Genomic DNA, 18,591 nt, shown 5'->3' with positions numbered 1-18,591 from the left:
ACCTGACCTCATGATTTACATGATAAGATTGCTCTGTAACTTCATAAAGCTCAGGTCTTAAACAGCGCAGCGCACAATCAAATCAAGCACAACTAAAACAGGATGTAACGTTCATTTATGTGGGACAACAACAACAAAAAGAGAAAAGGGGAACGGAGCACTGTCTGTTCCCGCTAACAAGGTCAGCTCCTCAGCTCTAAGTGTATCAGACGTCTGCAATTGGGCATGAAAAGACCTTTCTTCTTCCTTCACAGGAAAATCACCTTTGTAAAGCAATCTTCAAAGAAGCCGTTGATCTCGGAGGCCTGCATGGTAAACGGGCCACTTTCTTTAAATAACTGCTGTCTGGGCTGAACCATCATTTTAAAGGGGAGGGGGGGTATGAAGATGATGAATATTCGCCTTATTAGATTGTTCCTGAAGATGAAAAATCAAAGTCTGAACAATTGAGATATCCATTAGTAATTAAAGTGACATTACCTCCTCCTCCTCCTCCGGCTCGGCTGCCAGAGCCATGATTCAATTGTTTCAGATGCAGGAGGGGGGGGGGGGTACAATGTCTTTAATATACTTATGCTCATTAATGTAAATCATATTTGGCTATGGATGTCCAATAATCAAAAAGAATATTTCAACTTGTAATTCCCTGCCTGTAAAAAGTATTCCCATTAGGGGAAGAGGCCGCATGCAAATGACAGGTCTTTGAGCTCATTGATTTTTTAATTTTTTTTTTTTTCCTGCCGTTTTGTAAAGGCTGCTAATGTTGTCATGGGCTGTTCATCAATCTGTATTTTTATCTGATTCAATATGGTGCCTATTCATGTGGTCTCATTTGTGAAAGAAGTGATTCAATTAGAGCTCGAAGAAATATGATTTCAACTGATCACTGGGAAGAAGTTTCAAAAGTTTTTTCCGCTCATGATCTATATATACTGTTACAGGATTTGTAGAGGTGCACACACACACACACACACACACAGAGAGAGAGAGAGAGAGAGAGAGGGATGTGACAGCATCTGGGGGCAACTTTTGATGTCAAATAATCAGCAGAGAGCAAACTCGACCCTCCCTGAGGACGCTGTCAGAGCTGTGATGTCAGCCGGAAAAGTAATCAGTCAGCTTGTGTCCGGTGGCAGCTTTGATTCTGTCCCCGTGGCCCTCTCATGTGGCCTTGTAATGACAAAGTGGCATCCTTGGCTGCCCAATGAGATACAGCTCTATTGCAAAGTCCCATAATGAAATATATTAGTTTGCTGCATCGTAGCGACATTACTTTGTCACGTTTGAGAAGAAGTGATCAGGAAGGCGCCCATTCCTCTGCATCAAGAGCCCTTCCTCCTCCCTTAGTACAAACACAACTCTTCCTAAATGAGTGCAACATCGTCTCGATCATGAGCCATCTATAAAATATGACAGCCTCCGAGAGGCGCGGGGACAATCGATGGCGGGCTACAGTACAGACTCCACAGCGCTCCTCTAAAGTCACCCCATCACAGCAGAGGAGGGTTCGCTTCCAGAAAAATCATTTTTCCGCCCCCCCGGGGAAGTATAAAAAAAAAATAAGCAGCTTTCTGTCTGTGTGCTGTCTGGGTATGAGCAGAGGCGTTCTCGCAGCACAACAGTGACCACAGGACCGTGAAGCTTTAGAGGAGTCTGCAAAACACACGCAGCGGCTCGTCTCAGGCTAAGACGCCCGTCCGGTGGCTCTTTGTGGCCTTCTTTGTCTTTATGTAAAAACCAATGCTCTCCAATGATGTGTTATGTAAAATTCCCAGAGGCTTGATTTAAATGGTTGGATATCCTCCATGCTAGCTTAGTTATACTCCAGTGCATCGCCCCTAAGAGCACATGGACGCTGCATGAAAAGCAAATGTAAATGCAGCCTCAGCTTCTTAGATAACAAGAAATTATGTCATGGGGGTTTTTTCCCTTCTTATTGTATTATTATAATAATAAATAAAAAAGAGGACTTTTCTTACGCAGATGTTTCTTTTCTGTCCGTACAATCGCAGCATCCGGCCTTTTTCCCACAGGCCCCCTCTTTAAAGGACAGCTTTAAGATGTGAGGGAGCGGCGGTCCGGTGCCAGGGGCGAGAGTGGCAGCAGAACCCACGTCTGCTCTCCTGTAAATATCACCGCCACAGAAATGTGGGAGGAAAAGAGGATTTGGAGAGAGGGGGCCCATGCAGGTCTGCAGAAAGTCTCCCGGGCCGCCCCCTTCTAATGCTCCACAGATGACCAGGTGGTACTGTATTGTTTATCATTAGGTCACATGGAGGCTGAGAACAATAGCAGCATACAGTGCATCTGTCACACACACAGCGCACGGCAGGGATGATATCAGTCTGTGAGACATAACCCAACATGTGCTGCTGTACATGTGTTTACTAGTTTTATTTTTGTATATTGTATTTTTGTACAAATAAAGCAAAAACTGCAGTTCCACCTGCAGCGTCTAGGGGCCAAAAGTGAGTCAATCCTCAAAGACCTCCATGTTAGAAAGTCCAAATTTACAGCAGAAATAAACATGTTGACACCAAAAAAAACAGTCTGTTCTCTACTGAAGAGGCTTTATGACAACTGTACGGAGTAAAATTAAATTATTATTAATCATTACAGATTAAAGGTTCATGATGCACTTCAGGGCGGTCTCCCAAAGAGACAGAAAACAGCTCCTCAGAAACCCTTTGACCAACGTCCCAACAGGTCCATCCAAATGTATATGCAGCTTATGTGCCATAGTCTGTATATAAATATGGACAACATGACAGCTCCTTAAATGTGAGGCTAAAAGATCTGGATCGCCCCCTGGTGGCTGGCAGTATGTAAGTCATAAACCTCCATGTTAGTGGATGGGGGCACGAAAGTGCTTAAACTGTTTATCTTTGTTAATGTTGAATAAAGTGTAAACCTGCAGATTTATAACTGCAGGAACTTTCAGCCTGTGTGTTTCCACCAAGCAGCAACCTTCGGGGCTCAGACTTGAAGCCCATGCGGAAGTGTCAGAACTTGTAGTTCACGCCGCAGCCTCTAGAGGCTGGCTCCAAAAGTGAGTCATCTCCCATAGACTCCCATGTTAAAATGGCCGACTTCACAGCAGAAATGAACATGTTTACAGCCTGGTACAAAAAACCACTCTGGTCTCAGATGATAGGTTCTCTTCTAGTGTCAATTGTACGGGGGGGAATTTTTTTACAACTCACTTGTTTTAATATATATATTAATATGCATAATTATGGGCGTTGCCGCTTTGAGTGACAGGCGGTCGCTGTATCAGCGCGAGTTTCCTGCTTTCGTGATCGCTCGTGAACTCCGCTCGTGCTCCCCCTCTTTGTCTGCATTTGGAATTTTGGCGGACTGTGAGGTTGCCAACATGGCGGCGGTCGGAGCGTCCCGGAGCCTCCTAACGAACCTCTGTTCATTGTTTTTACTGTGAATGGTTTCCATAGGACTCGCAAGATGCTGCAAATAATCAATACTATCTTCAAAGCCCTTCATTGGTCCATTTGTCACATGTCCTTTCTGATGCTACAGTTTTTCCTGTTTCTTTTCTAAACTGAACTCTGCCTGTGGGCATCATCATCATCCCCTGAAAAAACCCTGAAAGAAATTCAAACTAAACCTATGTAAGGCCACCGGTCCCAACATAGTGTCGCACTAACATCTCAGCAATCTGCAAAGACTCTTATTGACATGACTCTGCAGTAATCACAGGTATTTACAAGCTCCAGAATGTAACCAAGGGTGAACCAGGCCTAGCCTCCAGTCAGCTGCTCTCTTTACGCTCTTAGATATTTCTGTTACTTCGGATCATTTCACAGATTTCTAAAGTCTGAAGCCTACAGACCAAACAGAGCGGCGACGCAGACTGCTGCAGCTCACAGATGCTTTATCTGCATCTGGCCAAAGACCGCTTTGAGAAGTGTTTTTTTTCCTTCTCTGAAATGTAATTAGGCTGTTAAAATTAAGAGCTTGAATTTAACCCAAAGAGCATAACATCCAATCTAATTAGAGGAATCTTAAATGAGTGGGTAATTAGCTCCAGCATGGTGCACACAGGGTGCTTTTGTGGCTTGAACTTGTGCAGGAACCCTGCTGACTGGGGCACCCTTTGTGTTAGATTGGTTCCCACTTGGGAAACATTATTCACTGAAATATGGTTATGCTTTGCTTTATGCCTTTATAAGACACCACTTAAGGTATGCTGTGGGGGTCAGGCAGAGGTTTGGAGCGCTCATCTGGAGGATGGTGTAACTTTTAGGAAAAGGAAAAAAATGTATTAAAGCCTGTTGGTTCCAGGAAAACACTGAGGCGAGGGTCGTCAATACGAGCGTGTCCAATATATATATTTGCATGGTCAATCATAGGAGATGTGCATGAAAGAGTATGGAGACGATACATCATAAGCAGGCTCCGCCCTCAAACGAGCGCACGCTAAGTTTCATCAGACAGACTCCGGCGGGCGCGCAGCTTCCTGCCGCCTTCGTGTTGGCCCAGCACCGCCCCTCATCTGCTGGAGCCCCGTCTACCTCTGACCTCCAGAACCTTACAGCGACTGCATTAATTTTCCTAACAAAAATCAATCGGGACAAGGAAAAAGGGCCCCGGTTATTACAGGGAGCGGGACACACCCTCCGACTGAGAGCGTGCGGCTGTTTTTATAGGTAATAGTTTAACAGAGGGTGGTGGCTACGGGGACAAAGGGATTGCTCATTTCCCCTGACCCCAGAGGAGATGAGTCACTCCCAAATAAACTTACACATGTCCTATTTAATATCATTAGAAAGACAGGCCTTAAGACAATTTTGGGGTTATTTGAAGTGAAACTGTTCTCGGTTAATCACACGGGGGGAAGCATATGAGAGCAATTTGTTTGAAAAGATGCCATTAAGAGTGCTGAGGTTTGAAAAGGAAAATAATGTGCTCACTCAAGGGCAAAGGAGGGCATATGACTGCAAATTCCTGTGCAGGCCATGTGGCCGTTTCATTTTTGTTTGTCTATTTATACGCCGGCTAGCCGAACAGACTCACAAACATTCCCCAAAATCAGATTAGGAAATTATGAGCCCCATAATTAAGCAGCTGTTTCAGTGCAGAGCGTCGGCTTCCTATTTCCTAATGAAGAGCAAGTGAAAAATGATTTAATAATGCAACAAATGTGCTTTATGAGCTATTAATATGTAGTACATAACATAAACATGACAACAATATTGGCTACACATTTACAGATCTGGATAAAGTGTCCAGAGGGTAGAGTTATGGCGGTGAGGAGGAGAGCCTCCGGTGCCATTACCCTGACAGCAAACGGGGGGATCATGAGCCCGGGGGAGGGAGGGAGGCGGGGTGACGGAGTGTGTGTGTGTTTAAAATGGCGTATGTGTTTAAAATGTGCTGCACAATACCTGCTAATTCTATTAAGTGCTGCTGCGGTGTGGCTGTGTGGTTATGGGTTGATGTAAATGGACGGCTGGTTGACTAAACAATGCAACAGCATTAGAATAAGGTGATTGGATGACAGAGTGGAGAAGAAGGGCCTTGAGCCTGCTGCAGCCGCCGCTGCGAGGTGGATGGGCGGGGAGGAGGAGGTGGGGGGGGCCCTGCCAAGTCCATTACGTGTATTGGAGACATCTTGATATCCGTCATGGAGCCAAGACGGAGAGGAGGTTGTTGTTTTGTTTTCATTGTCAAGATGGTTTCATCCAGGTGTAAGTAATGCAATCACATGAAGACCTCACACACACACACGCACACCTTTTAATCTGCACCAGCACCTTTCAGATTTTGTTTCCAGTAGCGGGCTGAAGGGCGAGCACAGATATGAGTTTTTTCCAGAGAGGGTTAATGTTTTGTTTTTATCACCTGTCTGTGTTCAAATGCTTTTTTCCCCATACGTTCATATTTAATTAGTTATTGTTGCCACAAACAAGGAGGAAGTAAAGTCACAGTCAGCAGCTAAGAACGGGCTGGACGGGTGTTTGGATCCTCTCACCCTCGACTGCACAGACTCTGTCTTAATTTTACAATGCAAGATATTCTGGCTCGCATTTATTTTATTTTATTTATTGTTATTGGTTATATATTTATTTCTATAATTATTATTTTTATGGAGTTAAAGAAACATATCAGTCAACCTCCACTCAGCAGCATGTGCTTTGATGTATTGATCCTTGCACACAGCGCGGCCTCCGCCGGCTCGGAGCCTCTTCTTATCGTTCTGAGAGCTGGTCATTAAAAGCACTTGTGTGCGGTGTGTGATTGTTTGAGTGTGTTCATCGGTGGCTGGTGTCAAGAGGTTGTTCCTACAGCTTTAATTACCGCACGGCCAAGCAGCCGCCGGCTTTCTTCAAACTGTGGAAGAACTGCTCGGATTTAATGTAATGATTCGCCCCGACATTAACCAGCTGTGCGTGACACGAGCCAGACAGAAAGAGATCAATTCCCCTGGAAAAGTGTCGTCCTCTTCAGACCAGGAGGCTGCACGGGAGGGAGAATCACGGAGCGGCACCTCCACCGCTGTGGGAGGAGGAGGTGGAGGAGGGGGCGGTGTTTGGATTAGACGCTGCAGGTGTCCCCTCCCCTCTGCCTGTACATGATACCTGGTACGGGAAAGGTGATCCCAGAGGAGGGAGGGGAAATATATATACACTTAGGCAGGAGAAAGGTCAGGCGGGCTGAATGTGGCAGGCAAACAGGCAGCGGGGGTCTGGGGGCTTGGGGATGAATCACAGGAGAATTGGTGCATGGCAGTGAATGAATAACCCGCCATGGCTCCCCAAACCCCATTATTTCCCTCCTTCTCCAGCGGGGCCTGAAATTCATGTCTGCGCATGCTGCCAGTTCATTAGGGGGGAGGATGTCATTCCTCTTCTGGCTGCGGCAGGACAGGCCAGGCGGGCCCCAGGAGGACCCGGCCCTGTTTAATTCCACATCAACCGCTCCACTGAGGGCCTTAATCTCTGCTTGTGTGATCAATACTATATCAGTGTAAATTAAAATGACAATTTTAAAGTAATTAAGCCTGTTAATGCTCGATTCAAATGTCATTATTTGCCAGAGGAGAAGCAGAGGGTGGAGTGACGTGCATAATGTGTGTGTGTGTGTGTAAATTTCTGTATTTTTCGGCGAGGTTAAATTATGACCCACGTCCACAGTGACAGGTAAACCGCTCTAACTGGCTCAGCCCGACGTTAACCGACGCAGCCACCAAAAGGAGGGCTTAACAAAAGCAGATTAACTCTCCACCCATGCCGGCCCAGGGACCTCTCCAATTTCAGAGGACGATAACCCAATTGCTAAAATCAGATTTGTGCGACCAAACCCAATTATGGCCATATTAGATGAGAAGTGGCAGGGAGAGAACGCTGGCCGAGGGAGGCAGGGAAGAATTGAGCGGGTGAGACAGCATACGGGGGGTGGGGGGAGAAAAGAAACGTTACACAATAAAAATGCACTTAACTATAGAATGAAGCCCAGCAGTAATTGTGTGATTGGATTATTTTTGTCTCCCTCCTCAGTCGGCTTTTGAAAGGCGATTTAGAGTCATTGTTGGAGTGAAACAAATGGGACCCAACGTTAACCTGGTCTCTGAGTGTGTGTGAGTGTGTGTGTGTCCTGTCTCGTGTGAAGTGAGGTGATGTGTAAGTGAAAATGAAATGAAATGATCACATTGTTGGTTTGTTATTATGACAGGCTCGCAGCCCAAAGCCGCCGACCCTCCGTTCAGTCTTAGACCAGACCGACCAATTACACCCAATCACCGGCTTTAGGGGCCCCGACTACCACACATCCTACTGCGACCGTTTGCTCCACCTTCTGTTTGCTCCTCTATTCCAAATGAAACACACCAACCCTCCCTGCACGCTGACCGCTCCAACCTGCGAAGCGCTAATGAAGCAGCTAACAGAATTTCCCTCTGCGGAAAGTGCTGATATCTCACAATTAGCTGCTAATGGGTCACATGTTAACCAAAGCCTTCACTTCCAGCCTCTTATCTCGGTCAGTGTGAGTGCAAGCTGTACATGCTGCACCTTGTTTTCTTCAGGACGGTCCAGGCTATTCAGATGTGCCATAATATCATATGATAATACATGAACATCCTTTATATCAGCTCTTATATCTATGAAAAACTACATTCATCGTCTAAAATCGATGTGTTTCTACATGTACCTCTCCACCAGAAGCTGGCAGCAGAGAGTTCTACATATCATTTTATAAAAGAGATTGTCTGGAAAACTGTGAACAGAAAAATCTTAGAGCATTAAAAATAAATAAATGACTTGTATCATCTAAAGGGCCAGTCCTGCTGGTTACTCTGAGCCATAATGGAGCGTGATTTATTCCACTGTGGTGTTTGTAAATGAAGTTTGATAAGTCGACATAATGTGGTTCAAGGTGCTCGTTAGAAAGCTCTGATTCTGCTCTTTCCTGTGTTGTGTGTTTCATACCTGTGCAGCTGATATTTTGTGTGTAATTAACTGCTCAAACGTGTGAGGAGATTTCCTAAACGTACACCTCGCTGACTCTGTCACACAAACATGCCAAGAACTTGTTGAGATATTTAAGTAGAAGAAGAAGTGCTGTCAGGGTCTGTGAGCTTTTATCACAGACACAAGGACCAGTGATGGACGTGCGCGTCCCAGGAAGCGCCTCGGCGGTGACAGCTGGAGGAAATCATGCAGAGCTGCAGTTATTTGGCAGCTCTGCAGCAAATGTCCCACAGTGGTGTGACTGCTTCAGATGAATGATAAGAATTGTCCAATAATTATTAATGTGCACCATCTTTATCCTGCGTGGTCGGAATTCAGGATGTAGGTGCGTGTTTAGAAACGTTTAATCAGACGGTAAATAGTGAAACTTTTTGAAGTCCATTTTACATGCAACAAAATGAATTGTGAAGACTATTAAAGCCCTGAAATACAGTGTAACACAACCCCGACCCCTGTCCTCAGCCGCGCAGCCATGAATTATTAAAAACATGCCAATAGTAAAGAGACAGAAAGCATCCCTGCTGAAAAACAAGGGCAACCTGTGAGGATTTAATTAGCAGGGTGGGTGCTCCCGTGCATCCCTGATGATGCAGGCTAAAGGACGCCCAGAGGGCCGGAGGAAAGCTTGGCAGCGTCTGGGTTTGTATCCGAGCTGTCCGATCCATCATGCTGTCTGCTGGCTGGTGTTAGCAGAGGCAGCCCTTATTAATTATCAGCTCATTTGGAGAAGAGGGGGTGTCAAGGGTGGAGGGTGGGTGGTAGCTGGTAGAGCCTCTTTGATCAATGCAAGCAATCGCTCCAGGAGAACTCCACTGAGGGTGATTAAGGGCAATTTGGCGCACTGGGTGTTTCTTCTAGGAGGGATGAAGACGATCAGCAACGCTGCATAAACACCCAGCACTTTGACTGCAATCCTTCTGTGGCGTCACCCACAGGGTTCTGCACGAGACCTCAACATGAGCCTTGAAATGAATAAATGGTCAGCAGGTGAGACTAACACTCACTGTGGCTGCACATCGAAAAATGATGCCAAAAATGACAAATGTGTCTGCACATTTTCAAAATGTCAGAAACATCTGACAACAGCTAACACTGCTGCTGTCCGCCTGTTGTAGCTTAGCATCTTAGCATCACCTAAACTCCAGGTGAATCCAAATACACCCATACACCTGTTGATATTCTGTCTCATGTGCAATGTGAAGCAGTTTAATCTCCATAGTTACATAATTAATTTAATTTACTACAGTGCAATAATCTATACCCCCCTCACTGTGAGACTACTAAAGAATTATCTTCTACTAAAACTACTACAGTTCTACAGCTGTCAGAAAACTGTGTTTGTACCAGGAAGTGTTCATTTCTGCTGTAAAGTTATAACATGGAGGTCTTTGGGGACTGGGAGCCAGCCCCTAAAGGCCGCAGGTGGTGCAGCTAGTGAATCCTGCTAGTGACGTCATACTTCCGGGTTCACGGGGACAGTGTCCGGGTCGCTTACAAAAGCCGTATGTAAACAACCATCGAACTACGACAGCTTTGCCCTGAGTTTATTTTCTGCTTTTTAAACCGAAAAAAAGAAAGAACGAGCGACACGGGACACAAACAATGCACACACAGCCTGAACGGACTCTGTATATTACGAGGCGCCACCTAGTGGTTTGGAGGACAGCAAACAAGCCGGATTAAGATGGATTGAGCGCGGACATATGTTTGTGAGATTTGTAAATAGGTCTGAATGTATCCAGTTCGATCTGGATTCAATCCTACTCTGGCTGGACTGACTTTCTCCAGTGTGAACGGGTCCTTAGTGACATTATAAATAGAATTACTGCACATTTTGATGTGACACTTAATGATAATATAACATGTATGGATAAATTACCTTTAAACATTTTATCTTTGCATCAACATTAAAAGGTGGCTTTAAATAAAAGTATGAAATGCCAAATAACACAATGTTAAAGGTGTTATGTTGCTGTGCAGAGTGTGTGTGGGGGTCTTTTTACTCCTTGGAGAGCAGGGCTCTCAATAGACAGAGGATTATGGAAATCAAAGCTGAGAGATTAGCTAATGGGAATATAATGGCCACTGACGGCCCGGGTCAGCTGGGCCATGCAAATGAAGCAACTATAGCTGCTGGCGGAGGAGGAATCAATAGGTATGGACGAAGTGCTGCACAGAAAGAGCCCTGTATCAGCTGCACCAGACACACACACACACACGCAGGGTGAGGGCCTGAAGCCAGCAGACAGAAGTGAGCTTTCAGCGAGAGGACACGGCTCAAGTGGGGAAGAGGAGATATCGCCAGCTCGGGCCCCGCTCTCTCTCTCTCTGATGTCAACAGGCAGCATGTGATTCTCCCCTCAGCCCGGCTCTCATCCACACTGACGCAGCACTGAGATGCAGATACTGGTCTGGCCTCGCTCGCCACGCTCCATCAAATATCTATTCATCCCCGCCTCGGCCCCCCAAAACAGAACAAACGTCCTTGTGGACAATCAATAGCACTGCGAGCGGGACAGCCAAGTATTACGACAGCATGTAGACACACTAAGTAGTTTATTTTCCTGCAGGCTCTGGACAATCTGACATCCGCCATTTAGGGTGTGCGGGTATTAACCTTCTCCGGATGTATGAGATAAAGTGGGTGTCGTAAAATGCGATGTGGGACACATGACGGCTTTCATCATCAAACTAAATGGAACATTTCCTCTCTTATATATCAGAATACCAATTTTGAGCATGTCAGAAAAATTTCAATTTCAGGTGGGGGCGGCAGGACTCCGGCTCGCCGTGCCGCTGGCCTCTCCCCTCTCATTTTCATTCCTCCCCCCTTCTCCTCCCCCTGCGTTCGGTGCAGCCATTCATCAGGACCCGGGCAGAGGACACCTCCCGCCTGCTCACAAATGCATGGAGCAGGCAATAAAATTAACCTTGTGGCAATTGTTTTCCCACCCGTTTGATGGCCTGGTGTCAGCTCATCTGTTACGGCAGGAAGGAATAAAAAAGTCAGCTTGGATGTGCAAAAAAATTATGACTTGTTGGGAGATGGGACCGGATGGAGGGGAGGGTGGAGAGGTGGTGGTGGTGGTGGTGGTGGTGGTGGGGGGGATCCGAACAAGCTAATGCCAGATTATGAAAAGATGGTTGCTTGTTGATTTGTGTTTGAGAACAATAAAGAGCACCACCGAGCACGCTGAGATGTTTTTATAGTTCCACCATCCCCGACCTGGCCCTCTCTCATCTCTGGGCGGGGCCCGGGACAAGACCGAGGGACGGAGGCGGCGGGGAGAGGGAGAGGAGGGGGGGATAAAAATCCTTCAGAGGGTGTTTATTTGCTCTCAACACCTCCTCAGCGATCAATATTTTTAATTTGGGTCCGAGTTATTATTTTTCACATCACTGCGCCGGGGAGCAGAGTAAAGTGGCTCATATTTTAGCACTAAAAAGATCGATATGACAGGCTCACCTTCACTCTGCCCCCTCGGTGGCTGGGGGGGGCCGCACATCATAATGGACGGTGGCGAGGTACACCCAGCCCGCCTCATGCTGGAATCACATCATTATCTGAGGCTGGAGACACCCCGCCACCCTCCACCACCAACAACAACACCTCCACCTCTAACACAACTGATTTACTCTCCTCCAAACACACACACACACACACATGCTTTAGAAGCAGTGTGTGATAATCTGGATTTGTAGAATCAACCCCTCCACCTCTTTACACAATCCATTAATTATATCTACATTTTCAGTCAAAATATTTTCACTCTCTCCACCTCATAACTCACATGTCTGATGGCAGATTCATTGATTGTCGCTCAACATGTGTCCAGAGTGTGAGTGTGTGTGTGTTTATTTGGCTTTGTCACCATAAGTGTGTGTGTATGCACTTATGTCTGCCCCTGAGAGTATGAGTGATGACCGAGGAGAGTTATGGCCCGGCCATATTACCCAGCTGACATCTACTCCATTGAAGTGGCCTCGGCCGGCGGCGTGCTTCTCACCATATTGAAATAAGAGCTCTCTTAGATTTCAATATTTTAACCTGCTTATGTGCTCTTTCTTTTTTCTTTTTTTTTAAACACACACCTCTGAGGCGGAGGAGTCGTTAACCTCTGTGTGTAAAACCAGGAGGCCGTGACCCCACTTTCCTGCAGAATAATCCTGGTTTTGTTTCGTCATAAAAAAAAGGCAGTGATGGAGGACGCAGTTAAGGAAAAATGGCGATAAATGTGAGCATTTCTGGGTAAATACTGTAAACACACACACACACACACACACACACACACTGGAGCCCCGTCAGCATGCAGCGACGCTAAGTGTTCATAAATTCCTGCTGATGATTGTGTTACAGCAGAAAAACTAAACTAACTCACCTCCTGAACAGAGCGAGGCCAAGCTCTGAGCAGGAACCTGAACGCAGCACGGACAGGAACCAGACACCGATTCATCACTGAATAATTACAGTGGGACGTTTTTAACCTGTTGTTGTCCACAGGATGTACGTCTACTTTTAGATAAATTAACCTTTCCAGAACTGGAAGACGTCCTTCTACGACCCATAATCCTGAACTCTGCAGGATTATAGTCACAGTATTAAAACTAAGAGGCTGAAGTCCCCTTAACTGATGTATGGCAATAAGTTCGATGAAACATCCTGCTGGACGATATTGGCAGTGCGTGCAAGAACGAAGTTTAATTTTCAGTTGTGGATGGGATTAGACTTTAAAAACACAGGTTAAGATTATGCATCACGATCATATGATATGATCATGTTAAAAAAAACATGATTTCATCACATTAAACACATCATGAGGAAAAACACTCCAACAAGTCAACAACAACAGAGCTGGTGCTGGAAAGCATAAAAACTATCATAATGAACACGGACTGAATTATAAAGCTCCTGTTTTTCCACACTTTTCACAGCGGTGCTTCAACCAGAAGCAAAAACAACACATGATCAGGATGCTTATTTTAACTCATACGTCCTTATTTCATATTCAGAGCAGCACTGGTCCTATGCTCGGTTTAATTTCCATAGAAAACCAAAGTTTCAGGGCGTCTCTCAGGGTGACTCGAGCCTGCTGCAGACCACACCTGGGGGAGCTGTCTGCACTGCAGGAGCCATGAGCACAGATCTGAAGCTGTGCCTTTCACTCTGACACAGTCTCGTCTGCACCCTTCACATCGTTTCTGCCCCGAATGGAACCAGACGCTGACATGTGACACGTCAATAAATGAAGCTCAACAAATGACACGACCAACATCAAAATATCACACAACTATCCCACCGTGTTTATCTGGGATTTTAGTGGGAACCCTGTTTTTTTTAATCGAATGCTTCATGGACCTTTGCAGCAGTTTTTAAAGTGTTGTTATCAGCACTTTACTTTCTGGCATGTAGTGTGTGTTCTCCTATTATTACAGCTTTGACTTCATGGACTTCATAACTATCAGCAGAATCTCACTCATTATTATTCATTACTCCAGCTGACATGCTCACTGCTGTGAGCGGCTCCTCACACATGATGCTGCCTCAGTTTATGGAGCTTCAGTGACTTCCTCTGAACTTCTACTTCAAATCCAGCTCTCTAATACAGTGTCCACACACACACACACACACACACCAAGGTAAAAGGAGGGCGTGGTATCCTGTCAAGCTGCAGAGCCTGATTTATCCTCTGGTTGCTGTCCTGCAGACCACAGACATGAGCGATGTCTTTAATTTCCCATTAAAATGCCCTGAAACAACTGAGGGCTGAGTGTGTGTCTGTGTGTGTGTCACTGTCTGTGGACAGTGTGATTACACCGTGTGACGGTGCTAGCTGTGTGTTTGTGTGTGACAGGAAGCAGCAGCATCAGTCCAGCTGCAGGGCCGGGCCCACCATAAATATTAATGGCCGAGAACAAGTGGATTGGGAGTTGAGTTATCAGGGCGGGCCTTCCTAATTGACATTTTACCTGCTGTATACCTTAAACAGGGCTGTAAAACACCGGGCCACGCTCTGCAGTACGGAGGGGAGGTGGAGGGGGGTGTCAGTCAAGCTGCCTTCCTCAGGGAGGAGGAAGAGGAGGAAGAGGAGGAAGAGGAGGAAGAGGAGGAGCTCCAGCTCGCCATATTGTTCAGATTTAACATCGAGGCATTACATATCGTTCATGAAGTGAAATTATGACACAATAAAAAACAGTTTCCGTCCAAATATCTGCAGATTTCAGATTTTCTTTATTGTTATGTGTTAAATTGATTAATTGTATTTTTATTATTCATGAACGTTTAATTTCAAGAAATAAATCTAACTTTAACAGCAGCATTTCACACCAGTAAATTCAACAATATAGGCTCGTAGTATTTATTATAATATAACAGATTAATTGATCGTTTATTTATTTTTTTAATAAAGCTATTTGAAGGTGGTTTCAGAGTTATTTTAGTTTACTATTCTGTTTTGGGTTATGTCAGTTATAACAATAACAACAACAATAATAATTTATATAATAATATAATTTGCGTCGTGTGTATATTATTGATAATTCTTCATATTAGCAGCTGATATTTTATCATTACGGCAGCTCTTGCTGCTAATATTGTGCATCCCTATCAAAAACATTAAGAAAAAATGGTGAGTTAAATTGTGGTAGAATTTATTTATTCAGTGTATTTTAATACTGTAAAAAAATGGTCCAGAATATTTTCTTATACCAAAACATATCCATATATATCCAGCCAATATTGATCTATAACCAGATCGATATCGGCTGATAATACGAGCAGTGAGTCGAGTGTGTCATGTCATTTAGAGGAAGTTTCGTTTCTCCGCAGACTCATAAATGTATAAATTCATGACTTTTTTTTTTAATTACATAATTTTAATCTCATGGATACTCATCTCAGCTGAGGGGAGGCCCACCTTTAACAAGCCCTGATTTAATCCACACAACGCTGGAGAAAGGTGTCACATGGAAGAGGAATTCTTCATTTATTATTTTTGCTTAAAATTATTTTTTTCAAAAATTCTTTTTCTTACAAATCAGAGATTAAATCCTCATCTGTGCTGTGAAAACCCTCCTAACTTGATACATACAATATGTACGTACATAATCTCAGATTAGCTGCTTGTTTTGTGATTTTTTTGGGCATAAGCATGATGAGGTTTTCAATAAATCAGCTTATATGAGAAGATACATTGTACCTCTGGCACAAGAATTTCCTTCGGGATTAATAAAGTTTTATCTTATCTTATCTGATCCACACACACACACACACACACACAATAAATTTCCCAGGAATGCAGTGCAAACTCTCCCTCACACAGGACAGGCATGTAAACAATCTCACAGGCTTTTACCACACACTCGCTACATAACTACGCTCCCTGTCATCCAAAACATTCACTTCCACAGGCGCTCAACACACACACACACTAAAACACAACAACACACAGACACACAAAGTGGAATCTGTGGACCCAGAAAAACGTATCTGAGAATCGACGGGCGAGTCAGACAACAAACAATTATCCCCCGAGCACAAAATCGAAGATTGAGAAAACAAATATGAGTGATGTCATCGAAGCTAAATGGCAAGTCCTGTGTGAGAGAGAGAGCGGAGAGTCTGTTCATATTTACTGTCGCCAGCATTTCAATATCAACATCATAGAAAGCACATCTGATGTTTCTCTTTCCACTGACTGACTCGCAGAGAGCGGCCGAGCTGCCTCTGTTTGATGGAAATGAAAATACAACAACAAAAAAAAGGTTAATCTATAGACAAACACCATTAAATAAACAGCTCATAATGCCGGATATTAGCAGCGCTTATGTGAAATGGCAGATAATTATATTTTCAAAAGGCCAATGTTTGTAATATTCTTTTGAAAAGAGCAAATGTGACTCGAGCGAGCTGTGATTTATGAGCGTTTGTGGAGGAGCAGCGTAGCGTGCTGATAACGCCGAGAAACAGCCGGCTGCAGCTCAGTGATCACAGACAGACCGAGGGCCGAGGGGCCCGCACCGGGGCCACACTCAGACCACACCAGAGCCACACCAGGGTCCACACCAGGGCCCACAGCACACCAGGGCCCACAGCACACCAGGGCCCACACCAGGGCCCACAGCAGGGACAAACCAGGGCCCACACCAGGGCCCACAGCAGGCCCACACCACCAGGGCCACACCAGGGCCCACAGCAGGGACAAACCAGGGCCCACACTGGCACCCACACCACCCCAGGGCCACACCACGGCCCACAGCAGGGACAAACCGGGGCCACACCAGGTCCCACAGCAGGCCCACACCACCAGGGCCACATCAGGCCCACAGCAGGGACAAACCGGGGCCACACCAGGTCCCACAGCAGGCCCACACCACCAGGGCCACATCAGGCCCACACCAGGGCCAAACCTGGGCCCACACCACAACCCTGTCCATGTATGCATGTGTTCTATAGTCCTGCCATACTGTAAGATAATAACCTGATGTATCTGTTTATTGAGTCCTGAGCCTGAAAAAAATGACATGGTTTAAGACATCTGTGTGAAGTTTGAGCGTCTGGCTCCCCCAAGAGGCCGCATGTAAAATAACAGCTTCACCCACAGGCCAAGGCAGAGGTCACATCTCATACACTTCAGTGGTGTGAAAATGAATGAACCTGGTTATTTATATGAAGTTTATCAATGAATGTTACTGTAATATTTACATTCATTTACAGGATACATTTACAAATATGTAAAATTGTAAACATATTTCCTTCAATTAACCAAGGAATAAATATAATTCTGATTAATCATTAATGAAGAGGTTTTAACCTTTAGCAGAGTTTACTTCTAAATCTCTGCTGCCATCTTGTGGCCATCTGCCTTTACTGCATGCTGGCAGCGTGTGACACTGTCTGTACACAGTGCAACACCAACCACAGAATGTCTCTGCTGTGTCCTCATTTAACAGACAAAGACCCACAACGACGCATTTACCGTCACAGAAAGTGAAGCTACAAGGACCACACCTTAAGAATTATATTTAAAAAAATGTCTTCACAAACGCAGACTCCCAGTCTGACAATCCGACGTGTTTCTGTATTTTACTTTGGGATGACTTTTAAAAGTCCCAGTTGTTATTTTAGGCGTTTTCAGGCTTTAATTGAAGACGGGAGTTGATGGAGAGACAGGAGATGGCAAGGCGGAGCTGAACCTGCTGCTGCTGCTGCAGTTGTGGTATCAGGACAGAGAGCGGGATGATAGGCAGCGATATCATCACTCATTAGTAATGTCTGCCATCTTTACTTATTGCTTTGCATCAGGATCATCTTGTAGACAGATCATTCAAATTTTGGGAAATGTACCTTTAAATCTGAGCTTTGTTTGATAGTAACTGGGGCGAGCAGCTGTTGATGATCTTATCACCACTCTATTCATAATAAAACATGTCAAGCTAACTCAGACCAGATCAATCAAAACCAAGCCTGAGCCTGATTCTGCTTCTGGCTGATGAACAGGACCACAGAGCGGTGATCTGCGCAGCACTTACTGTGAAATGCTCCTGGGATTTGTAGTTCTCATCGAGGTAGATGCGGGCTCTGTTGTACTCTTTCATGGCATCGCTGGACAACAGCTCTCTGGTGGACACAGACACACACACACAGACACACAGGTGTCAGTCATACAGTTTGTACTGGCAGTGCAGCTCTGCTGCCACCAGTGGGGGGAGCAGTCGGCTCAGTTTCCACAGAACAGATCCTCCATTATCACAGAGAGTGTAACCACAGAGCAATTAGAGCAAAAATGATCAGCACGATACTCACTTCACAAAACTGTCCACGTGGGACATGGACGCCTCGTAGTTCTTCCCACCCACCTCCTGACAGTGCACCGCCAGGAAGTGAGGCTTGTGTGTCTGAACTGTCTGTGAAGGGAAGAGGACAGAGCGTCAGACAGCATCCATTTAACCCTTCATGACAGATGTCATCATATTTAACCATGTGCATCTTTACAGACAAAGCACTCGCTGGATCTTTGTCACATGACTGCTGGTCACATGTGAGTCAACCATGGCTGCCGAGCTGCACCAGAATTTGTTGTATTTTTTTTTAAGAGATTTTTAACGC

At 45.2% G+C, this 18,591-nt stretch overlaps 1 protein-coding gene across 2 annotated transcripts in view; it reads right to left on the bottom strand.

Annotated features, from left to right (window-relative positions):
* The window catches only part of inpp5a (inositol polyphosphate-5-phosphatase A), a 119,209-nt gene that overhangs the window by 63,764 nt on the left and 36,854 nt on the right, over positions 1–18,591 (bottom strand). For both annotated transcript variants that reach the window (XM_028423466.1, XM_028423465.1), the window contains exons 3-4: positions 18,289–18,389; positions 18,015–18,102 (exon numbers count right to left, since the gene is read on the bottom strand). In XM_028423466.1, coding sequence (XP_028279267.1) covers positions 18,015–18,102; positions 18,289–18,389 — 189 coding nt within the window. The remainder of the gene's footprint in view (positions 1–18,014; positions 18,103–18,288; positions 18,390–18,591) is intronic.

Source organism: Parambassis ranga, chromosome 15 (assembly GCF_900634625.1).
Source record: "Parambassis ranga chromosome 15, fParRan2.1, whole genome shotgun sequence".
Classification (NCBI taxonomy): domain Eukaryota; kingdom Metazoa; phylum Chordata; class Actinopteri; family Ambassidae; genus Parambassis; species Parambassis ranga.
This window is presented reverse-complemented; position numbering and strand designations above follow the sequence as displayed.